At 45.0% G+C, this 24,577-nt stretch overlaps 1 protein-coding gene across 1 annotated transcript in view; it reads left to right on the top strand.

Annotated features, from left to right (window-relative positions):
- LOC144824150 (uncharacterized) overlaps positions 1-24,261 on the top strand; it is a 325,877-nt gene extending 301,616 nt beyond the window's left edge. Inside the window, exon 8 of the mRNA XM_078683279.1 lies at positions 23,884-24,261. Coding sequence (XP_078539405.1) covers positions 23,884-23,967 — 84 coding nt within the window. The 3' untranslated portion in view covers positions 23,968-24,261. The remainder of the gene's footprint in view (positions 1-23,883) is intronic.
- The last annotated feature ends 316 nt before the right edge of the window (positions 24,262-24,577 follow it).

The following is a 24,577-nucleotide window of genomic DNA, read 5'->3' as shown; positions in this document are numbered from 1 at the left end:
GCATAGCACTGGATTGTACAAACTTCAAGTATGTTGCGTGTGCACTTTGTTCCTTGTGCCTCATTTTAGATGAGCCCTCAAGAAGACAGTGCAGCTCAGTCCATGGGGAATGAGGAATCACAACGGAATGTCAGTATTTGTCAATTTAATCTCGGAGCAGAGGTGTCTACTGATCTTGATTGTGCATTTAAATTCTACTTAAATACAAAACAAACTTTGCATGGGGGCATGGGCAAGATGGCAGAAGAGTGAGACACACTCCTCGCTAATAGCGCCATCCAGCACTCATCTAGAGGAATTCACCTCTGGAAATCACCTCTGGACACTTCCCCGGGTGCCTGGCGACACCAAAATTTGAAATTGGTCATCGTCCTGGGCCAACCGGAGCTCTCTGTGCAGTGACCATGTGTGACTACTGGGTGGCTCTGCTCTTTTAGCCTAGAGGAAGATTTTTTGCTACTCGGACACCTTTTCTACTGGAGCTTTGCCACTAGATTCCCAGCAACCGATGTCCGCTCTTGAAGGGACGATGGCCAGAGGCTACAGGCATGGTTGACCGCGGCCCTTTGCAGCGGTGAGATGGTCTAGGACTGGGTTCTGCTTGGGCTGCATCAGCTAACCAGCTGCAAACCAGAAGGGGGCTGCTACGAATAACCTCCATACACAATGGTGACGTCGGGCTGCCATGACCCCGGCGAGGCACTGATGAAGGCATTGTGAAGAAAGCCAGTGGATGCCCACAAAGAAGAAAAAGGCAAGCCATTTTGGCTCCTCCTAGAGCTGACTCCCAGGTAGGGATCGCGACACAATATCATGGTAAATAATATCCTTGACAAAAATATCATGTCAAAAATATAGTTTACTACAATATATTGCTCCTATACTTATGAAGGAAAGGTAAAAAATATTGGGGGTGGGGGAATAGTGTTGACACTAAAATCGTCCAAACATAGACAAAATTATTGAGTTTTTAATATAAATAGAGTTTAAAGTAGTAAATATTAAATATTTTAATATATAAATGTAATACAATATAAATTAAAATTATTCCATTACAATTTAATCATCTGCATAAAATGTATACGTATATAAACACACAAACACGTGTTTGTATTTATATAAATATGTATATTTGGGAAACTGAAATCTGGATCTCCAGTCGATCCCTCCCAACCTCTGTTCTCAAACTCCTTGACACCCAGCAACTCTCTGTAATCTGCAAGGCACTCAACCTATCCCTATCCATGGCCACTGTTCCCACTATGAGGAAACATGCCATGGTTTCACCTTTGTTGAAGAAACCAACGGCCGATCCAAAAATTTTGGCCAACTTTCGTCCCATCTCCCTCCTGCCTGCTTTCTCCAAAATCTTGGAGAAGCATGTTCAAAGCCGACTCGCCCATTGTACAGAAGCCAATGACATATTCCATCCTACGCAGGCAGGCTTCCGTCCTGGCTTTTCGACTGAGACTACACTACTGGGGGTGTCGGAATATTTGCGCCATCTAGTGGATAAAGGAGACTCAGCTGCGCTGATCCTACTCGACCTCAGCGCAGCGTTCAATACCATCTCTCATAGTATCTTGTTAAAATCCCTCTCTGCAACTGGTGTGAGGGGCAAGGCCTTAGCTTGGATTGCTTAATTTTTGACCCAAAGAACATTTCAAATAACCTCAAACACTGGGTCATCTAACATCCATTTGTCCCCTTATGGAGTTCCCCAGGGCTCTGTGCTTAGCCCTTTGCTTTTTAATCAGTATGTAGCCCCACTTGCGCAGATCGCCGAATCAGAAGGCTTGACCATATTTACATATGCGAATGATTCGCAAATTATCTTCTCACTCTCAAACACAGATGGGAATTCCTCTTCTCCTTTGCAGGCAGGTTTAAGTAAAATTGCTACATGGATGAGGGAAAACCTACTGAAGCTCAATGGTGACAAAACTGAGGTTTTAATCCTTGGCCCAAATCCGGATCTTTGGAGTACCAGTCACTGGCCTCCAGAAATGGGATCTCTTCCCATGCCGTCGGACCATGTGCGAAATTTGGGCATTATCATTGACAAAGGCCTCACCATGCAGCCTCAAGTTAGGAAATTAACAGCCACGTGTTTCACCATCTTGAGATGGCTCAGAAAAATCATATGGATGTTGCCTGGAGACACGCAAAAGTCTGTAGTCAATGCTCTCATCACCTCGGGGCTTGACTACGGAAACGTCCTCTATTTAGGGTCCTCACAAGCTGTCATGCGACGTCTCCAGCTCGTGCAAAACGCCGCAGCTAGACTGCTATGCAAGTGCCACAGGAGAGAACGTATGTCAGGGCATCTCAGGGCTTTGCACTGGCTGAGAATCGATAACAGAGTCAAGTTCAAGACCCTGAGTTTCATGCACAGAATTAAATTTGGCTCTGCCCCGAGTTATCTAAAAACTCTGGTGCACGCCTACCTTCCTGCCCGTTGTCTAAGATCCTCTTCGCAGGGCCTTTTCAGCGTGCCTAAAGTCCTTCTAGCCAGGATGGGTGGAAGGTCCTTTTCACTCTTTGGACCAAAGCTGTGGAATTCCCTCTCCCTCAACTTACGCACAGAAACAAGCTATGCCCAGTTTCTCAAAGCCATAAAGACCTAGCTGTTTAATCAATAACTTGTCGCTGCCTTGCATAAGAGTACTATGACCTACTCAACAGCTTTCTATTTTCAGCGCCGGGAAACCGTTTTTGGGTAGCTGTCGCGCTTTAAAAGCTTAACAAATAAATAAATAAATATATATATGTAGTGTAACATAACTAATACAAATATTTATTTTACATTATATAATTTTTATATTTTTTTATGTATTACTATATATATATATATATATATATATATATATATATATATATATATATATATATAATATAATTAATTAAAAAAATTATCCTTGACCCTGCTCCCAGGCAGGTCGCTCCCCACGCTACTGCGCTGCCCTTGTCAGTATCTGACCATTCTCTGCTGCTGCAATGTGGTTAATTGGATTGTGACTGTAATTGTACCTGTCTGCTGTGCCGTGCTTTTACTTTAACTTCTTCTTCCCCCTTGTTATTCTTATTTCCACTGTGCCCTGTGCCCTGCCTCTGCCTCCTGTTTTCCCCCGCCATCCTCACCCGCTCTTTCCCGCCCCTGCATCCCTGCGGTCCGCCCCCCTTACTGCCCATTCCCGCCTCCCAGCTGCACCTCCCTTTATATGGAGGCTGCGCAGCGGTGAAGGAGCGACTCTTGACCCTGCTCCCAGGCAGGTCGCTCCCCACGCTACTGCGCTGCCCTTGTCAGTATCTGCCCATTCTCTCGTGCTGCATTGTGGTTAATTGGATTGTAACTGTAATTGCACCTGTCTGCAGTGCTGTGCTTTTACTTTAACTTCTTCTTCCCCCTTGTTATTCTTATTTCCACTGTGCCCTGTGCTCTGTGCCCTGTGCCCTGTCTCTGCTTCCTGTTTTCCTCCGCCATCCTCACCCGCTCTTTCCCGATGATCTTTCCCGCCGCTGCGTCCCTGCAGCCCTGCCGCCCTGCTGCCCAGTCACTGCCCCGCTCCTGCCTCCCATATGCTCCTCCCTCCCACCTCCCCTTATACGGAGACCTGGCTGAAGCCCTCCTCGGCACTTGACATCGCCATAGCCATCCCGGAAGGCTATAAGATCACCCGCAGAGACCGCACCCGTGGAGTAGGAGGAGGAATCGCCATCGTCCAGAGGAACACTCTCAAAGTCTTAACAAACACAGATGACACCCTCAGCACCGCCTTACACCTGCACTTCCAGATTCACACCGACCCCAACTCCACCCTCAGAGGAACCCTCATCTACAGACCCCCCCGGATCCCGAGCAGAGTTCAGTGTCTCCATCACCGACCTCGTCAGCACTCACACCTCCAAGAACTACATCCTCCTATGGGACCTGAACTTCCACCTTGAGAACAACAACGACACCAACTCCACCACCCTGATCGACAACCTCGCCAACCTCAGACTCACACAACTCGTCACTACACCCACCCACTCAGCCGGCAACACGCTTGACCCCCTTCTTGTCCGCAAGCTGCCACGTCTCCTTCAATCACACCACCAAGCTCCACTGGACCGATCACCGCTGCATCCACTTCACCTTCCGGAAACCCACCACAGACAACCGCACCCAACAGATGCAACGCCGCTGCTAGAGCAAAGTCACCGAAGACTAGGTCTCCACCACCCTTGCCCGGAGCCCGCCCGCAGACTCGACCAACTCCGACACCGTCGCTCCCAACCTCAGACAGTGGATCAACGACTGCGCCAACTCCCTCGCCCCGCTCAAGAAGCCCTCCAACACCCACACCAGCAAGAAAGCCAGCTGGTTCACCGAAGGCATCCAGACCTCTAAGCGAACCTGCCAAAAACTCAAAAAAACTGGATCCATGAACGAACTCCGAAAAGCTTCACAGCCCACAAGAACGCCACCCGCAGACACCACCACCTCGTCAGATCCGCCAAAAGGACCTCCTTCAAAGACCACCTAGACAACAACGCACACAACAGCAAAGAGCTCTTCAACATCATGAAGGAACTCTCCAACCCCAGCTCCAACCCCAATGACATCCCACCCTCACAAGACCTGAGCGACTCGCTGGCCACCTTATTCCATCGCAAGATCGCAGACATCCACAACAGCTTCAACGTCACCCCAGCAACCAAGGAGACCCCCGCTCCCACGACCACCACTTGTACCAACCGCCTGCTCGCCTGGACCAACATCAACGACGACGACACCATCAAGTTCATGAACCTCGTCCACTCCGGATCCCCGGAAGAGCCCTGCCCACACAACATCTTCAACAAAGCCAGCAGCACCATCGCAGCCCATCTCCAGAAAACCATCAACATCTCCTTCAAGACAGCGACCTTCCCGGAGAGCTGGAAGCACGCATAGATCAACGCCTTACTCAAGAAACCCATGGGGGACCCCAAGGACCTCAAGAACTTCCGACCCATCGCCCTGCTCCCGTTTGTGGCAAAGGTCATCGAAAAGGCAGTTAACAAACAACTGACCAGCTTCCTCAAGGAGACCAGCATCCTGGACCCGTCCCAGTCTGGGTTCCGCAGCAACCACAGCACCGAAACTGCCCTCATCGCCTCCACTGATGACATCAGGACCCTGCTAGACAACGGAGAAACCACGGCCCTCATCCTCCTGGACCTGTCAGCCGCCTTCGACACGGTCTGCCACCGCACACTACGAACACGCCTCTCGGACGCCGGAATCCAAGAGAAGGCCCTGGACTGGACCTCCTCCTTCCTCTCCGGCAGAACACGGTGCGTACGCCTTCCCCCCTTCCGCCCCAAGGCCACCAGGATCCTCTGCGGCGTACCCCAAGGCTCATCCCTCAGCCCAACGCTGTTCAATGTCTACATGGCACCGCTCACCCACGTTGCAGGACGGCTCGACCTCAACATCATCTCCTATGCCGACGACACCCAGTTGATCCTCTCCCTTACCAAGGACCCCCACACTGCCAAAACCACAAAGGAATGAAGGCAGTCGACTGGATGAGGAAGAGCCAAATAAATCTGAACTCGGACAAGACGGAGGGCCTCATCCTCAGATTCACCCCTTCAACCTGGGATGATTCCTGGTAGCCGACCGCACTGGGAACAGCCCCAACACCCACCGACCACACACGCAACCTAGGGGTCATCCTCGACTCTACCCTCTCCATGACGAAGCAGGTCAATGCTGTCTCCTCCTCCTGCTTCAACACCCTCCACATGCTTTGCAGGATCTTCAAGTGGATCCCCACCGAAACGAGAAGGAAGGTCACCCAGGCCTTCGTCAGCAGCAGACTGGACTCCGGAAACGCACTCTTCGCAGGAGCCCCGACCAAACTCCTGAAACGGCTCCAACGCGTCCAGAACGCCTCCACCGTCTGATCCTCAACATCCGGCACCGCAGCCACATCATACCCCACCTGAGAGACCTGCACTGGCTCTCGGTCAACAAGAGGATAACCTTCAAACTCCTCACCCACGCACACAAGGCACTCCACAGCACTGGACCAGCGAACCTCAACAGCCGACTCAGCCTCTACATCTCCGCCCGCGAGCTCCGCTCCGCAGACCGTGCCCTTGCCGCCGTCCCCCGCATCCAAAAGGTGACCGCCGGCGGCAGATCATTCTCCCACCTCGCAGCCAAGACATGGAACACCCTCCCCATCCACCTACAGCAGACCGAAGACCTTCTGACCTTCAGAAGATTCCTCAAGACCTGGCTCTTTGAACAGTAGCAGCTCCCCCCGCCCCCCGCCTTGAGACCCTCACGGGTATGTAGTGCGCTTTACAAATGCAATGATTGATTGATTGATTGATTGATTGCATTTTTAAATATTTTGAATGTATATATGTATATTTTAAATATATATATATATGCATGTGTGTGTATATTTATATATTACATACAAATACAATAGAATCATAAAAATATAAACAGTTGAATAATAAAAAATATATTAAGTAAAATAGGCAATACGTAAAACATTGAAAAATCCAAAAAACACATTTACAAAAAATATTATAAATATTAACATATATTAGTAAATAAAAACAAATAATATAAAATATAAAAAAAGTTAACAAATCTATCTAACCTATATTATGAAAACTATTGGATTCTAAGAATATTAAATATATTATTTCCCACTCTAGTTTATCCAACATTAGGGAAAGTGTTGGACTTTGGAGGGGTTAGATTTACTATTCCTACTCCAGTCACCTCAATGATGGGGCAAGTGTTGGAGTTCGGAGGAGTTAGATTTACTATTCCTACTCCAGCCAGTGCATACAGTAGAGGAAGCATTGGGCTTCGGACACGTGAAATTTACTATTTCTATTCCAGTCTAAGCAACAGTAGGCAAAGCGTTGGACTTTGGAGGGGTAAACATTACTATTCTCACTCCAATTTACCCAACAGTAGAGAAAGTGTTGGACTTTGGTGGGGTTAAATGTACTATTCCCACTCCAAACAACACAACAATATGGAAAGCATTGGTTTTCGGGGTGCTAAAATTTACCATTTCCAGGTCAATCTGTGCAACAGTAGGGAAACTTTCAGACTTCGGAGGGGTGAAATGTACTATTCCTACTCCAATCTATGCTGCAGCAAGGAAAGCGATTGATTTCAGAGGAGTGAAATTTAATATTCTCACTCCAAGCAGAGCAAAAGTAGGGAAGACATTGGATTTCAGAGGGGTAAAATTATATTTACTATTCCCACTCCAGACAGCGCAACAGTAGGTTAAGTGGTGGACTGTGGAGGGGTAAAATTTACTATTCCCACTCCAGTCTGTGCAACAGTAGGGACACCTTCGGAGTTCGGAAGGGTGAAATTTACTATTCCCACTCCAGTTTATGCAATAGCATGGAAAGCATTAGATTTTAGAGGGGTGAAATTTGCTATTCCCACTCCAAACAGCGCAACAGTAAGGAAAGTGTTGAACTGTGAAGAGGTTAATTTTACTATTCCTATTGCAGTCTAAGCAAGAGTAGGGAAAATACTTCACTGTAAACACATTACATATATGAGCAAGCCTGTGAATGCAAAAAAAAATAAACTCTTAAGGAAAAAAATATTAATTAGCATTATATCTATTCAATTTATATAATTAGTATCCAATAGAAATTGATTATTAATAAATAACTGTTATTCAGTTATTAATTAATTAACTTCCCACCCTGCACCCCTACAAACCTAGCAGGATGCACCTAAAATATTTCAATAAATAAAAACTAATCGATAACTTACATATTATAAAATAAATTACATAATTAATTAACAATTAATAATAAATTGTTAATGAATAATTGCTTAATTAACTTCCCACCCTATTCACCTACCTACTAAACTGCACACAAATGAAAATAAATCAGCATTGCATACATTATATAATAAATATCAATCATTTAATCAAAAATGTATTAATTTTAATCAATTATTACCTCATTAACGTCCTACCCTATCCCCTACAGACCGACAACTTGCTATACAATGATAAATTATTATTGTACATTTAAAAAATAATTCTAAATGACTTAAAATGATAAGTTAAATTTTTAAAACAATTAATAACATTTATATAAGCATCTGTAACACATACAATCACAATTAATAACATACAATTAAAATATCAACTAATACACGTTAGAATACTTAAAAAACGATATGTATAACCACTATATTAGTGAAACATCTATATTATTTACAATGATATTACTTACCTCAAAAACAATAATCTTGTCAACAATACTTGTGCATCACAATATTTGTGTGTCAGGTTATTTGAATTCCGATATTTTTGCCTGCTGATATTTTTAAAACAATATTTAGTCCAAATCCCCCGGGAAGATGACCAAAGTGGCCTTGAGGTGAACTCAGCTGAGGCAAATGCTTGGCTGAGGCGCTTTCTCAATTCCTTTGCTCTTAGTAAAATCTCCAGTGACAAAAATGAATAGCAGGAATAAATCACACACGAAGAAATCAACTTGGCTATCAAATCGATCCCTTTCCTCCCAAAAAGATTTAATGCAATTGCTCAAAGCAGCTCAGTTTCACAGTCTATGGCAGAAGCTACAGTATCCCCTATACATAAACCAGGCAAAATCCCAACGGGAGCGTGGTTTTTACCACCCGATCTATATTGTGTTTAAAGGTATGATTTATTCCGTGTCAGCAGGAACTTATACCACCTTCTCAACATAAAGTTTCACCAGTACCTGGCTACGCGACCCCGCCCCCCCCCCCCACCTCCCCCAGTTGACTGCAAGGAGGTGGTGCCAAAAGAGCACAGCATTTTGGTGCTGCTGTGCGGCCGCTGGGCGGGATGGACTACACGCTGACGAGCTGCTCTACGGAATGCCTATCGTACGCACCCAGGATTGCCCTGCTGCAATACCCCAGCTTAATAAGGTCATGGTTGCGTGGAAATGGGCAGATGCAGTGGCACCTGACTGAAATGAGGTGAGGGTGAACTGGAGGTTGAGGCGGACAGCGCCTCCCAATAACACAGGGACAGGTGCTGTTGATGGAACTACGATGAAGCTCCCTGGGCTAAAACCATAAATGTTGTACTTACAGTGGAGCACGAACAATCATGGCAGATGGAGCTGTCCAGGCAGCTATAGAGGAATTTGACTCTGGTTCACCCCTCACCTACCCAGCCGGACATCAGACATTGTTTTTCACGGTTTTTGTCTGCCTTTCACTTTAACTACTTTGTCTGCTTTGTTACCCCTGAAGTACTTTCTCAGTACCAGTATGCTTGACTCTATCTGCCCTAAGATGGCCGCCATGAGTGGGCCCTTCACCAAAGCTCCCCCTCTCCCCTTGTTGGGGAGGGATCCAGCGTCTGTGCTCCGGAGTTTCAGAGACCCCTCTGAGAGAGACCACAGCGACAGGGGAGTCACACACAGCCGAGGATTGGGAATGATCCTACAACCGCTCGGAGCCCAGCTCCGCACACCGTGTCCGGGGCTCACAATGGAACATGTGGACGATGACCCCCCCTAGGCGGAATCAAGAACCTTCTGTATGTACTGCGGTGCCCGAGCAACCTTTGGCCGATGACTGGTGGAGCTCTCCTATGCAGCTATAGAGGAGTTTGGCTCTGGTTCACCCCTCGGCCGTCACCTACCCAGCCGGATGTCAGGCACTGTTTTTCCTTGTCTCCTCGTTGTATTTCCTACCCCCTCCCTCCTATGTTTATGCTCTGCTTTTGTAATTCATGTAACTATACTCCAGCAACGGATGTAACTTTGTAACTATGTTCTAAGACTATGTTCTTCCTCATGTAAAGCGCTCTGATACCTTTGGCTCTAGCCAGCACTATATAAAACTTTTCAAATAAATAAATAAAATATATTTAAGCTTTGATGCAAAAATGTACTCTAAAATCCTTGCTACAGGATAAGAGAAAAGAATGCCATAATTGTTCCACTTTAACTAAATGGGGTTATGCTTTATCATGAAGAAGGAATTACATATAATAGACATTATCCATAAACAGAAAAAGTCGTCCCCATGGTTTCTTTAGATCAGAGAAAGCTTCAATAGAGTAAGTTGAGACTGACTTCGGGAGACTCACCTCTGTCAAGGGTTTGGCCGGGGATTCACCTTGCTAGCCATGGCGAAATGTGTAGGCTCAATTTCGCATGTGACTTTAAATGGGAGGTCATCTCAGTCAATTGCAATCTTCTGGGGGACCAGGCAGGGGCGCCCCATCTCCCCTCTACTTTGTATTTACAGCCACTTGCCTAAAGGGTTCATCAAGAACCCTTGATTGAGTGAATATAATTAGGAATTTATGAGTTTAAAGTATCCTTATTTGCAGATGGCATTTTAGTCTCAAACGCAAACTCTAAAGAATCTTTACCATATCCCTTCAACATTCTGGACGAATTTGGTAAAGTGTCTGCCTTCAAAATTAACCTGGCTCAGTTTAACAACACTACCGATTAATGCTACACCTGAATTGTCCAACTGGCTTAAAGCTCTCCCTACAAACAAAGCATGGGCACAGTCAAATACCTGGAAGTTCAGCTAGGTTCCTCAGTTGCAGGAATTTAAGGGCTACATTTCCTCCTCTCTTGGCAGAGATTAAGACAGAAACTGGCACTGGCACAATTTGACAATTTCCTGGATACTACCATTAAAATGTCAATATTACCAAGAATCATTTTTCTTTTTTAATCTCTGCCCATTTGTATTCTCGAAAAGTCCTAGATCAACTCCAAAAGACTTGCAAACTTTTTTATCAGAGGCGAGGGGAATCACAGATCCCGGCAAAATGTAGTTATCTATCTGGCAGGCCAGGAGGTCTGGTCTGAGCAGGTAGGCCCCTTTGGCAAGTAACGTGGGAAAATGCAAATGATAGGCCGCCTAACATGACCTTGTCCTCGATCATGAGAGCAACATTAAAAGTATGGGAGCAAGTACAAAATGAGAATAACATTTCTTTGGCACCATTTACACTGGTTCTGGGAATCCCGTGGTCTTGACAGAGATCTTTGGCATCTGGCAAAAATCATGTTGCAATAAATTGGGTGACTTGTTCCTTAAGGGTAAAATCTGAATATTGGAAGGCATCAAAGAAAACTGTGGGCTCAAATATTCTTAGTATTTTAGGTAATTTCAAATACTCTGCTGAGGACTAATCCTAGACATAAAAAGGAGGCAATGCGTAAGCTAATCACATCTGGAAAAATGTTTCAGAAAGTCTCTGAAGACAAGCACCTCATAAAGGGCTTACTCATGCCCATGGTACTGAAACTAGCATCAAATCATGCACAGTGGGCCCCTCTCCTCCCTCAGGCAATAGACACGAGATAACCCGATAGATGTGGGAGGGTAGGCGGGGCAAAAGGATCAATGGCCTGCATCTTATGGGAACGCAAAAATGAGTAAACCCTAAAAAGACCGAAAAATAATTAAAGAAGTATTGGTTGTACAGGTCCGCCGAGCAACAGAGTGCACATTGTTTTGCTGGCTTCAGAACAGCTTAAAGGTCTTGCGTAAGAGAGCACCAGCCCTCTCAAACATCATGCTTCTGTCCGCCACACACAATGGAGATCCCGCCATTCCCCATATATACAAGAATGCTATGACCTGCTATGGCACATACTAGAATCAGACAGGCACTCCATTAACAGTTAGGAAGGACTGGCCTTTTCTTCTGGATTACATTGAAAAGACTACAGAGGTCTCACTTGCCCAAGGACTCTGAGAACACTGCGGATACTTCCCCACGAAGAACTTCTTTCTAAGTATGCACCTGGGGTGTATAATCTACGGATAATAAATGTAGAATTCCATCCCAATCTATACGACATTAAATCCTGTGACTGGGAAGAGAGGAGGCGAACTTTAGGAGTTTTTTCGCTGTTAAGTCTCTATTGGTATGATATCCATGTTAGTTCTTTCTTCGGCACATCAGAAGAAGAAGGTTGTAGGTGTGTCATCTTTTTGTACACGTTTCTAATAAAAATTTTAAAAAATTGTATGAAAATATAAAATACATTTTGTAAATCAGCCCCAAGATTACTTGCCATAGGAGAGAAAACGCTCAGGTGGGAAAACCTTGATAAGAATCCCGATTGAAGTGTAATTTAGCCACCATCAAGCTTCTTTGCACTCCGCTCACACTCCTCCCATCCCTTCTTCCATTCTTCTGCCCTTCATTTTCTTTATCGCTTCTTTACCTACTTCCTTGCTCCTTCATTCTATTACAACTCCGCTCTCTTGTTTATTGGTCTTACCTTCCTTTGTCACTAGCATTCCTGCTTGGGCTGTCTTCTCTTGTTCCTTCCCACATTCTTCACTTCTTCCCAGAGGACAACCGTGCGGCTGGGGCGGTGTCACTCCTCACCCAAGTCTGATGTCTTCTTCTCTCACAGGCTGAATCCTAATGATGGGCTCAGCTTTTCAATCTTTCAAGCATGGAAAATACCAATGCTTTATGATGTTCATACCCATTATCACTGTTTTATATCCGTGTGTCAAGAGGATTTTGTCTTGACACTCTCTTGGGGGAGGCCATTCCTTCCTCCAAGTTAGCAGCAGCAACTGTGTGACGCTCTTCAAAGGTCCGGCTCAGAGCTCAGGATGAAGCACACTGAGTAGACCTTCCTTTGGAGAAACGTAGATTTAGACATTGAGATCACAGTGTTCAGTGGCTGACATGCAAGCAAGATGGCAAGCTCTCAAGCAGGGATTAATTTGTCAAAAACAATAAGTGTTCAGCTTTAGGAGTAGGTTCTGTACATGTAAAAAGCAGTGGCTTTGCAAGTGAGGTCCGCCCCGGGTGGCACGAGTTCTGGGGGCGGTGGTCCCCCCAGCTCTTACCTGCTGTCCCGGGTGGTATCCGCCAGCACCCCAAGCTCTTCAATGCGCCCGCTGCAGGAGGCAAATGCAGGGACCGCCCGGACGGTCTAAGGTCTAGTTATGCCATTGGTAAAAAGGCTGACCCATTTTCCTTTATAAACTGATAGTGTTCGGTATAATAAAGCTACATATCTTTCCATGCCTTATCACCTCTGCTAAACCTATAAATACTTATGCACATTACAGCAAGGCATCTGAAACTACAATGTCCTCAGATATTCGAGGACGGGATTTAGACTACTAACTTATCATTTCCTTGAAAATTTGAACATCTCATGGTCCTCATCCCTGATTTTCAGGAAAATAATAGAATAGGTATTTTTCCAGGAAGCTCAGACATAGTGGGTTGCTTCAATTGTTATAATAACGACAAACCCATAACCAGTGGGAAACTGGTGGGAATGGACCAAACCATAGGTATGTCCACAATACTGTCAACTAAATTTCCTAAGTAATTCTAATGCAGATGTTAGTGAGCCTTTCAGCTATCATGAATTATCCTCTGCCACCACAGTGCGGCTCTTTCACCCTCGAACCCTGGAATTACCAGCTTCAGCAATCAATACTGCTTGGGAAGAGGGAAATTGTGCTCCAAATGTAGTCTTCCCAACCAGCCCCAGACAGTAAACAAGAAGCAGGTTTGTGTCTCTGGAAATACACATTACAACGTGGCTGTACGGGGCTGACTATTCCTACCGATCCTGTGCCATTTGAGTATTTACATTTGCACAGGTAGTTACTAGAGACTGACAGTTCGGAAAGGGATGTCAGAACTGGAACATTGATACAATACAGCCAGTACTAACAAAGGATACAACTTGACACTGGAACATTGATACGATACAGCCAGTACTAACAAAGGATACAACTTGACACATGGGTATAATCCCAACACGTTGACTGAAATAATACTGAGGCTAGCTTTTCAGACAACAAGGTTAAATGGGGATCAGTGGGTCAAAATTAACGGTGGGCGGAGCTGGCGTAGTGCCTACACGGGTAGCTCCACGAAGTTTGACAAAAACTCTGTGGAGCTACGCATAGCCCCACTCCGCTCCCTCCCCACTCCCCCCTCTCAAATGCTTTAAAAATAATAAAAAGAAGGCACTTACCTGTGTTTCTGCCGCCTCTCCTGCCTGTCTGCTCTCCTTCCTGCTCCTCGCTGCCTCGCGTACTTCTTCATTGAAAAAAACACTGCGTTGTACATCTTGCGCGTTTGCATGCGCACCTGCAAGACGTACTACGTAGTGATTTTTATTGAGAAAAAGGACGCAAGAGGAGCAGGAAGGAAAGCAGCCAGGCAGGGGAGGTGGCAGAAACACAGGTGAGTGCCTTCTTTTTATTATTTTTAAAATATTTGGAAGAGGGGAGGGAGCGGTTAATTCCGCTTCGCCACAGAGGCAGAGTTTTGCCTATCTCCGCGTTCGCCGCGGAGCGCGGAGTAAGCAAATCTCCACAAATTCTGCCGGCGGAGCGGAGTTACCCGCCCAGGGTTAGTCAAAACAATGACAATCACTTTCTTGGCCAGGCTTTAGATGCAACAGGCTGAAAAACGCCTATCACAGATTGGGCTGTGGATTAGAACTCTCTCACTGGGTATCTCAAGAAATCAATTATTTTACAGGGAGGCATGTACACAAAATGCACGTAAACAAAAAGGATACTTTGGCCTGATTTAGATTTTGGCAGACGGGTTACTCATCACAATGGTGACAGAAATCTCATCCACCAAAATATAAATCCCACAATATGGGATTTATATTTCGGCGGACAGGATAACCGTCAGGGTTCTGATGGACTAACCCCTCAGCCAAAATCTTAATCAGGCCAAGGAGGCCCTTGGTCTGTGGTTGGAGGGCTGCTGCTGACACGGACATCGCCGTATTACCTGGTTGTCTGGCCACTTCGCCACTTCTCGCGGCCCCCGCTCCGCGGGAGCCGCTCGCCTGCTTTATAACTTTGCTTTTCCTGTCTCCCTGGGACCCTGAGGACTTTGTTGGAAATCATGCCCCACACACGGACAGAGGCGGGACTGCGAGGACCAGCCTGCCCAGTGGCGCTGATCGGCCACAGCTGGTCCTCTTCCCGCCCCATCCTGCTCAAAAGATCCAGCAGTGAGTGTATCCGGTGGGTGCCCTTGGTCTCTGGTTGGAGGGCTGCTGCTGACACAGACATCGCCGTATTACCTGGTTGTCTGGCCACTTCGCCACTTCTCGCGGCCCCCGCTCCGCGGGCGCCGCTCGCCTGCTTTGGAACTTTGCTTTTCCTGTCTCCCTGGGACCCTGAGGACTTTGTTGGAACTCCTGCCCCACACACGGACAGAGGCGGGACTGCGAGGACCAGCCTGCCCAGCGGCGCTGATCGGCCGCAGCTGGTCCTCTTCTCGCCCCCTCCTGTGTCTCCTCCCTCAAAAGGAGTCATCGTAACGCGCACACGGGACGCGCGCGGGACTCAGCCCGGGGCCAAGCCCGGGCCAAGGGCGGGCCCGTTGTAGCCCGTTAGAGACCGTTAAAGGCCGGGCCCCCCCTCTAAAAATTACCACCACCCAGGACCAGCTTCCAAACTGTATGTACTCTCTTTTTGTCCTAAACCAATACTAGGGTTATCTATAATTATCTATTTATTGTTTTTATTATAACTCTTGTATTTCTTAAATTCTTATTATGTCTACATGAGGAAGCAGAAGCAAAACTGCTGCTAAGGAAGGGCAACTTATAGGTCCCATAGATAGCTTTATCACCAGGGCTAACTCGTTTGTAGATCAGAGTATTTCGCTCATGGAACGCAGAGTGTCCCAAGATTTAGCCATTGCAAAAAGATCTTCCATAGGTCACCTGGCAGATGCAAGAACGCCGGATCAGCTTAGGGATCCTGGACGGAGTGAAGGCTGCGGTCACAGGTATAGTTTACTAAACACATCGATCTATCGGCCTCACAGCTTTCTGAATCGCAACTAACTCTGGACCTAGAAAAGACCCCAGATCTAGTGATCCAAACCACACCAGAAGAGATAAGGCAGTCAAGAGGGAGGAGAGAGGGAGCAATAAGGAAAAAAAAACCCGTAGGCCCATCTAATCAAAAAACAAAAATGCCAATAAAGCTCCTAATAAGACAGGAGAGAAGCATCCTTGTACCCCGTCAGTAGAAGATCAGGCTGTCCACAGGTTGATCATCAATCAAACACCACATGATACCCTGGCCCCCATCAGCTTAGAAACTGCAACTGATCCACCACCAATAAAGGAGGCAGATGATAATTCTAACACACAATTGCTAATAAAAATTGGAGACTTATTTAAGCAATTATTAACACCACTAGAAGTTAGACTGTTCCAAAAAGAAAAAGTATAAGCCGATCTGACAACCTCTATAAAAGCTAAGCCAAATCAGGGGGTACAAAAGATTGGGGAGGTAAGCAGCCTTCCTCTACTTCCACGCCCAAAATAAAAAATCTATTCCCCCAGGAGCAGTAGCTAAACCAATTCAAACTATAGCGGCTAAAAGTAAAATAACAGAGAAACCATCAAGCAATACCCCAAATACCATCACTAATACTAATTTGGAACATAACAACACTGGTCCAAAAACACCAGCAACACAATTGAACAGAGGGTGGGACAGAGGACATTCTGACGGAAGATTTTCTGTTAATCTGCCACCAGAAACTAGTCCCATCGTAGTCGTAATGACAGGCGTACCAGAACTGACGGATCAAAACTCTGAACCAATTTGGTCATTAAAGAACAAGGCCCAACATGGGCTCAGTATGAATCGGCCACATCCGCCCATTGCTCAAGCAAGATTTTGATGGTAAGACGAGCCCCCTGGGTAGGGCATGGCAGAAAAACAATACAGGGAGACTGCGTCCTTATTACATTCGAAGATCCCAGAGTGGTTGACCATATCTGTTCATGGGAACACCCGAGTCTAACTAGCGGTATAGGAACAAAGCGCCTTTCTTTCTCTTACCCCCCGAGACCTCGTAATGGTTACCATTGCGATGAATCTTGGCACACAGTGGGTCCTCGACATAGGGGTAGAGAAAGGGCAGAGTAGGGAGGACAACATCAGAGGGATTTCTATAGAGAGCTACCGTGTTGGGAGGGCTGGAGCGGTATCCCAATGATGAATAGATATAGTGGTCTTGAGTCAGTTGATTGACCACCACTGGCAGAAGACCACCCTAGGCCCAAGTCTGCGGAGCCAGAGCTCAACCCTAAACCACAAATAGTTGATGTTTCCAACAAGGACCCCCAAGCCCTAGGCGTTGTTTCCTGGAATATCGCTGGCCTTTGCCCTAAGATCGAAGATGGGAGTGCCATGAGTTTCCTAGGTAGACAACAAATTATCTGCCTCCAGGAGACATGGTCATCAACGGAACTCCATCTCCTGGGATTTAGGACGTATTTTTCTCCGGCATTGGTAGGGACCATGGGTAGGCCTAAGGGTGGATTAAACATCTATATAGCAAACACTATTCAGCAACTAAAAATAACTACCGTTGAACTAGACGTAAATTTTCAAATTCTCTCCCTTTCCCTACCCAAAAACGAGACCGTCCTGCTTATTAATTTCTATAACAACTTGGAGGAAGGAGAATTTATGAGGGTGGTATCAAACCTTAATGAGAAACTCTCAAATCTTAGACAGGCTAAAGGAGGCAAAGGTGCCATATTTTTCCTATGGGGGGGGGGGGGGGGATTTTAATCTACATCCCTGCCCACATGTCGGAAAAAATTGTGGTGGGTTGGCAAACGAGCAGGATATCCCCCTTACCCATTTCTGTCATACCAAATTGGGTATAGCTATGAACGATCTATTATCAGACTTGGACCTCCTAATAGTCAATAACTCAAACCCCAATACCAAGCAGTTAGAGCCAACATATGTGGGGAGGGGTTACCAATCAACAGTCGACTATATCCTTCTATCGGATGGTCTGTCAAACAGGGCCAAGCATTTCGAGGTTCTGCCAAATATACTAAGTGACCACTCGGCCCTTAGGATAGAACTGAATTTAATGCACCAACAATCCCTTGCACTAACGATAGCAAAAGCTTTGAGCCAGAATAAATTACACATGGCCCAGCTAAATGGGTACACTTTAAAATGGGGGAAGATAAATCCTGGGCAAATTACTGAAGAGCTGATCAAATCAGCCTATCCCCACTTTATAAAATGCCTGGATTTAACAGTCACAGAGGAGGAAGTTCTAAGAAATTTTTCCATAATTCTAGCCACCATCAAGGGCCTCCTGACAGCAAAGCCAAATGCAGAAATATCAAATAAGAAAGGCTGGTTTAACCATAGCTGTACCATGGCACACTCTAAGCTAAAAGTGGCCCTGAACAACGATGCTAGAGATCCACACTTAATCGCCAGACTTAGAAAAGAATACCTGTCTGTGCGGAGCCAGAGAAAGGCCGAACTAAAACAGGCTCTGTGGGATGAATTACATAAAAGTGCCCTAGATAAAAATAGTGAGGCCTTTTGGAGAATAGTAAAGTCCCCATTCCTAGCTGATGGTAATCTTCCTAAAATCGAAGTGGCCATAGAAGAAGGAGCCTGGGTATCCCATTTCTCAAAAGCTTTTCAGAAAGAATTACACATAGGAAGCGAAGATGTAATCCACCCAGCCGCCGTATACCCTATTTCCATAGAATTTGACATCTCTGAGGTCCTTCTGGCCCTAATACTATGCAAAAATGGAAAAGCTTCGGGGCCCGACGGAGTCCCGGTGGACATCTTTAAATATAACGTGGACCTCTGGGCCCCCATACTTACCAGGGTATGTACGGCAGCCGTAAAAGAGGGGCTGCTGGAGTCTTGGACCAAGTCAATCATGGTCGCAATTTTTAAAAAGGGAGACCGCCAGGAGCCTACTTGCTATCGCCCTATCTCACTGCTGGACTCGCTGGGCAAGGTAGCTGGCAGGATCATCCTTGAACGACTCCAGTAGTGGGTGGAGGAAAGGGGTGCCCTGTCCGATCTACAATTCGGCTTCCGGGAAGGTTATAGAACAGGTCCTAAATTTATCCATGATCTTGGGTAAATATATTCACGCAAAACAGGACAAGCTCTACATGGTGTATGTGGACCTGTCCGCAGCTTTTGATTGCGTGTCTCATTCAAAGCTCTGGTCAGTATTGTCACAAATGGGAGTGGATCCCCCACTTTTAGATTTTTTGAGGGAATTATATTCCAAGGCTTCCGCGAGAGTACGCTTCGGCTTGAGGGGCGAGTTGTCTGCACCCTTTAGAGTAGAGCGTGGAGTTAGGCAAGGATGTGTCCTGGCCCCCTTTTTATTCTCCTTGTATACAAACAGCTTGGAGGTGGAGCTTTTAAGGGGGGCCCAGGACCTCCCGCAAGCAAAACAACGCCTGATTCCCGCTCTGCTCTATGCAGACGACGCCGTCATTCTGGCACGTACTCCGTGTGAACTACAGAAGGCGCTGATCAGGTATGCGGATTTCATGGGCAGTCTTGACCTCCACATTAATATTAAGAAGACCTTTGTAATGGTGGCAGGCAAAGGGAGAAAACGGCCCAAGGATATATTCCTTAACAAGCAAAAACTTTAAGTGACGGCACAGTATCCTTATCTAGGTATTACAGTAGATGAAAAACTGAACTGGAAAGCGGCAGTTGAGGCTAGAAAGCACTGTTTTAAGAGGGCAATAACTGCCCTGATGTCTTTTTCACAAAAACTGGGCAAATGGTGGCCTGTGGAACTACTGAAAATCTACAATGCTAAATGTCAGTCAACAGCACTGTATGGGGCTGGCGTCTGGGGGCATGTGGACGTTAGTGCTCTACAGGTGGCAGAAAACTAATCTTTAAGATTCCTCCTTGCAGCACCGAGACGAATTTCTACATACGCATGCCATATTGAACTAGGTATACCACATATAGAGGACCTGGCAAAAATCCAACCATTGCTACTGTGGCGGCGTATTTGGACCTCTGATAAAAACATGTTAACCAAAGGGATTGTGGCAGATTCAATGGCACTAGATCACTCTGTAAAAATTAGATGGCTCGTCTACATTAGAAATTTTCTCACTGACCTGGGCCTAGAGAGATATTATATTACACCAGCTAAAATCAGTGAGATATCTAAGAAGGATCTGAAAGCAATGGCCCTGAGCCATTTAGATGGACTAAGGCTCGTCAGTGAAATAGGAAAAGCCTCCGTCCACCATGCAATAATGGTTCAGACTACCGTCACAATCCAGCCTTATCTAACGCTTGAAATTGGTATTTTCGAGCGATTTCTACTAACCAGATTTAGATTAAATCTTTTTCATCGGTTGGTAGCCTTTCCCATGAGGAATACTTGGGAGCCAATTTTAGGTCTATGTCCCTGCGATGATAAATCAGTCCAGACTACTATACACACTGTACTGTTTTGCAAGTTTTACCACGCTCATCGCAAATTGTGGCTGCTATCACTGCTAAAATCGTGGGGCTTTAGACAGTGCCGTCCTGCTATGTTGCGTCTTCAGTTCTTAGAGTCTGAATCTACCTGTTACCATGTTGTAAATTTTTTAAAATGTATTTTTAAGCATGGAAAAAACTTGTGAGGAATATGCCCAAAACATAGAACAATGAACTTAATGAAATGTGAAGCGATTCATTTTTAACCACTCTTCTTTGGTTTTATTGTATAACTGATTGTTTTCTTAATTCTGTAATAACATGGAATACATTGCTTTTATGGATTTTTATTACGAAATACCGAATAAAGAAAATGTATTATTATTATAATCAGGCCCCTTAGGTTTAGAGGATAAATTGAATAAATGAAGGCAATAAAAAGCTAACTACTTATGTCCTAACTCACAAAAGAACCTGTTCCAAGTGTAGAAGTCATCTCCTGAGGAGGAAACACAGAAAAGAAGAACCACCAATAGAACCAGGAAGGAAAACCAAGAGTTAAAACTTAACTGGAAAACACTCTGATGAGAAAATAACAGTGAGGGACATGAGTAGGGTGAGAATACTATAGGATCTGGGAAAGCCCTATATTCACTAAGATTACAGGGCAGCTAACATTTTCCAGAGTCCTCTGCCTATAGCAATCCAGAAGATCTATAATGAACCTCTGAACATGCCCCCATGCTGTACGCACCTCTGGCGCCCATGTACCAAGTACATTCATCCATAAGCACCAAGGTATCCCCAGCATGGTATGGGGGTGCTGCTTTTCTGTGTCTGTGTGCACCATTCAGGTACTCCAGGTTTGCTTTAACCAGACCTTATGCTGCATCTTGATGACTCAAGTGTAATATCTTACACTTGATGGATTGAACTTCACTAAGAAAAAAAGGAGGTAGGTTAGATCATAAAATAGATACTATAGTATGGATGGGTTCTTTATGAAAACATTATGCTGAAGGAAGCCAATTTACCCAACCTTTTTGACATTTAATTGGGAAATATCTGAGATACTGTTGAATGGCCTGTTTTAAACATTCAGTTTGGCCATCCATTTGTGGATAATGACTAGTAGATTTATAATGAACCATTCCTAGCTGCTTTAACAATGTGTTCCAAAACTTGGACATAAATTGAGAACCCCCTGTCCGTTACTACAATCTTTGGTAGTCTATGTAATCTAATGATTTCATTTAAGAAAACTTGTGTTAACTCTTTGGCTGTAGGCTGTTTCTCTAATGGAACAAAAGGTGCTAGCTTCGTAAAAGCATCCACTAATACCAATAACATTGTAAATCAATCAGATAGGGCAAGGTTTACCTTTAAATACGTCGATATGTTAGACCATGGTCATCGTGGAGCTTGAAGAGGATGTAATAATCCCACAGAAGGAAGTACAAATGAAGCAAACACAAGATGATGGACGGAGCGCAGAAACTTTTCAGACACTCACCCCCAGTCACAGATCTGGGATGAATCCATCATCGTTCATTAGTTAACTTCGCTACCACAGCTATGTGCAAATCAGTGTTGACTCTGTGCTTCATGGGGTCAGTCCAGCCCGAACTGCCAAACCATGTCTTCCCTGGACCGGAAAAAGCAAAGTGAGCTAAAGAACGATGATGGATTCAACCCAGATCTGTGACTAGGGGTGAGTGTCTGAAAAGTTTCAACGCTCCGTTCATCACCTCCTTATGTTGGTTTTGTTCACCCTAAGTTGGCAGGGTATGCCCAGACGTGGATCCCTTGCTCACTTTGCCAATGGATTCAAGCTAGCCTGGCTGATGAGGGCTGTTGGCCCGAAACTGGTCCCAGGATGCTTGTTTCTGGTCCAGGGAAGACCTCGCTTGGCAGTTTGTGTGTTTGCTTTGTGTACAAATTAGACATGACTTAACCTTTTATACCACTCTGTGTTGCACATTTAGCCACCAAAATGCGCATAACAATAGTGGTTTACGAATTTCTGGATGTCCTGAGAAATGAGCCATATGTCCCCATTCTAATAATTAGTGTTTTAACTCTACTTCAGGAACAAACAACTTTCTTTTATTAAATAAATTGTCTTTCATACATCTATCCCCTGGAGCTTGTTGTATTCAGGATTCACTAAATCAATGCTCTCTTGCTGTTTTTCCTACCTAATTGTTTGGTATCTATCTAGGAGATAAGGCATCTGCCTTCTCATGTTTGTGAGCTGGACAGAATATTATCTCATATGGAAACAGTGAAAAAATTCATGCCCATCATGCGTGTCTTGTACTAGAACATATCATGGACTTGATGAGCTACCCCAAATGTTGATGTTCTGTTCAAACTGTCACTGTATGCAGTTCTCCCTCCAAATAATGCATCCAATGCTCGAACCCCTTTCTTCTGCCAACAGCTCTTAAAGCAACTCAGGCGTTAAAGAGGGCACCTCTGTACATGCCGTCATGCTGGATGTGTTCCCAACGCCCAGCTGCCACCATGAGCTGGTCCACCACTAGCACCAAAGCCAAAAGAAGTGACCAGCCTGGGAAACTGGCCTGTTTGGACTTTTCTCTATCCTTATCTTCCATTCTGTTAATTTTGAAAAGGAGAAAATGCGTCAATTAAATGTAAAATGACATATATAAAAAAAGGGGGCTGAATAGAGAATGGATAGTCAGTGATGTAAACATAAAGGTCAACTTCCCCTACACACAGATGTATTTTATCTCTAAGAGAAATGCTTCTTGATGAAATGCTCTGTGTGTGTAGAAAGCTAACATTCTGAGGAACCGGAGGAAGAAAAGGTGAGAGTATGGAGGACGTATAGCAAATTAAGAGTTCAAATTGCATGTAAATGTAAATGTAGTTGAGCTTATATAGCGCACAGCTACCCGCAGTGGGTTTCCCGGCGCTTGCTTAGGGAACCCTTCCTGGTATTCCCCTGTGAGATAGCAGGGTATCCACAAGGTGAAAGTCAGGCATCCCGCCGCGAGGGGCCGTTGTGGAGATTAAGCAAGCTATTGCCCAGAGTCGCAGAGTGTGAACCCGGGAGTCGAGGAGGCACCGGGGCGAGAATTATCGAGTCCGTGGAATTTTTTAGCCCAAGACCCGCCGAGGCGGGGAATTGAACCCTGGTCCAGGACCAATCTCAGCTTCCGGGTCTGCTGCCTCTAACCCCTGAGCCACACTTCTCCACGCATGTGTCAAAAACGTATCTATTGGTCCTTCATGGGAAAATGAATGTAACCTTGTCATGTTATTTAGTATGGGGGCACACCTTTGGCAGCACCTTGTTCTATATACCGCTAGGGAAATTCCATTTTAGACTAATTTGCCTCTAAGTACTTGTGCATTATCCCTTTTCCCATTTTATTGTGATCTCATGTTCATTATCTCTTAAGCGCTGGAATACGTGTTTCCATGTTGGCTCACTTTACCACTTTATAACATCTTGTAAAACGTGTATCTTCTTGTAGACCAAATTAAATGCTGCTTCGGTGTTAAAATGAATTATAATTTTAATATCTCTCATTTTTTCCCAGATCACCCCATGGACAGTGATTTTTGGGGCAGTTGTAGCAGTTGCCAGCATTGTGATGGCGGTCCATCTCACACAGGACGGTTGACGATAAAAAGAAATTAAAAAAAAATGTGAACTTTAATTTAACTGAACCTACTTTAGTATGCCCCAGCCTGACATGCATTTTGATTAAGGGAAAACTAGAACTCTAAGAAATGTCAGAACCTTCCTCGAGTTTGTTTTAGAGCATACCACTGTGTGGGGCTAGAGAGTGAATGGCTTGGTACTTCCTCCTTTTATCAATGGAACTGAATGAGCCCAAACTAAGCGATTTTTGTATTGTGATCTATCATGAATCTAGAAGATAAAATTCTGTGGAATAAAGTTCTTACTCTCATGACTAACAGACAATACATTCTTTAGGAATCACAAAGATGTAAATATATCTACTTCACAGAAAAAAAACATAAATATTTAAAGCATTTTTCCACCTACAATATGTGTGTGTGGATTAGTGATGTCACATTATATTTACAGAGGCAACATTAGAAGCTCAACATTAAATGACTCTAGATTTGTCTAACTTGGTTCCTCCTTTTTATTCTAAACCAGACAGTAGTGTAGTGATCTATAGGGAACACTGCTAGCGTTGTAACTTGGAGAAATGTAGTCCCAATATAATGGATAGGAGATTAAACATGTACATTTACACATAC

The sequence above is a fragment of the Lissotriton helveticus genome, chromosome 3_1 (assembly GCF_964261635.1).
Source record: "Lissotriton helveticus chromosome 3_1, aLisHel1.1, whole genome shotgun sequence".
NCBI classification, from domain to species: domain Eukaryota; kingdom Metazoa; phylum Chordata; class Amphibia; order Caudata; family Salamandridae; genus Lissotriton; species Lissotriton helveticus.
This window is presented reverse-complemented; position numbering and strand designations above follow the sequence as displayed.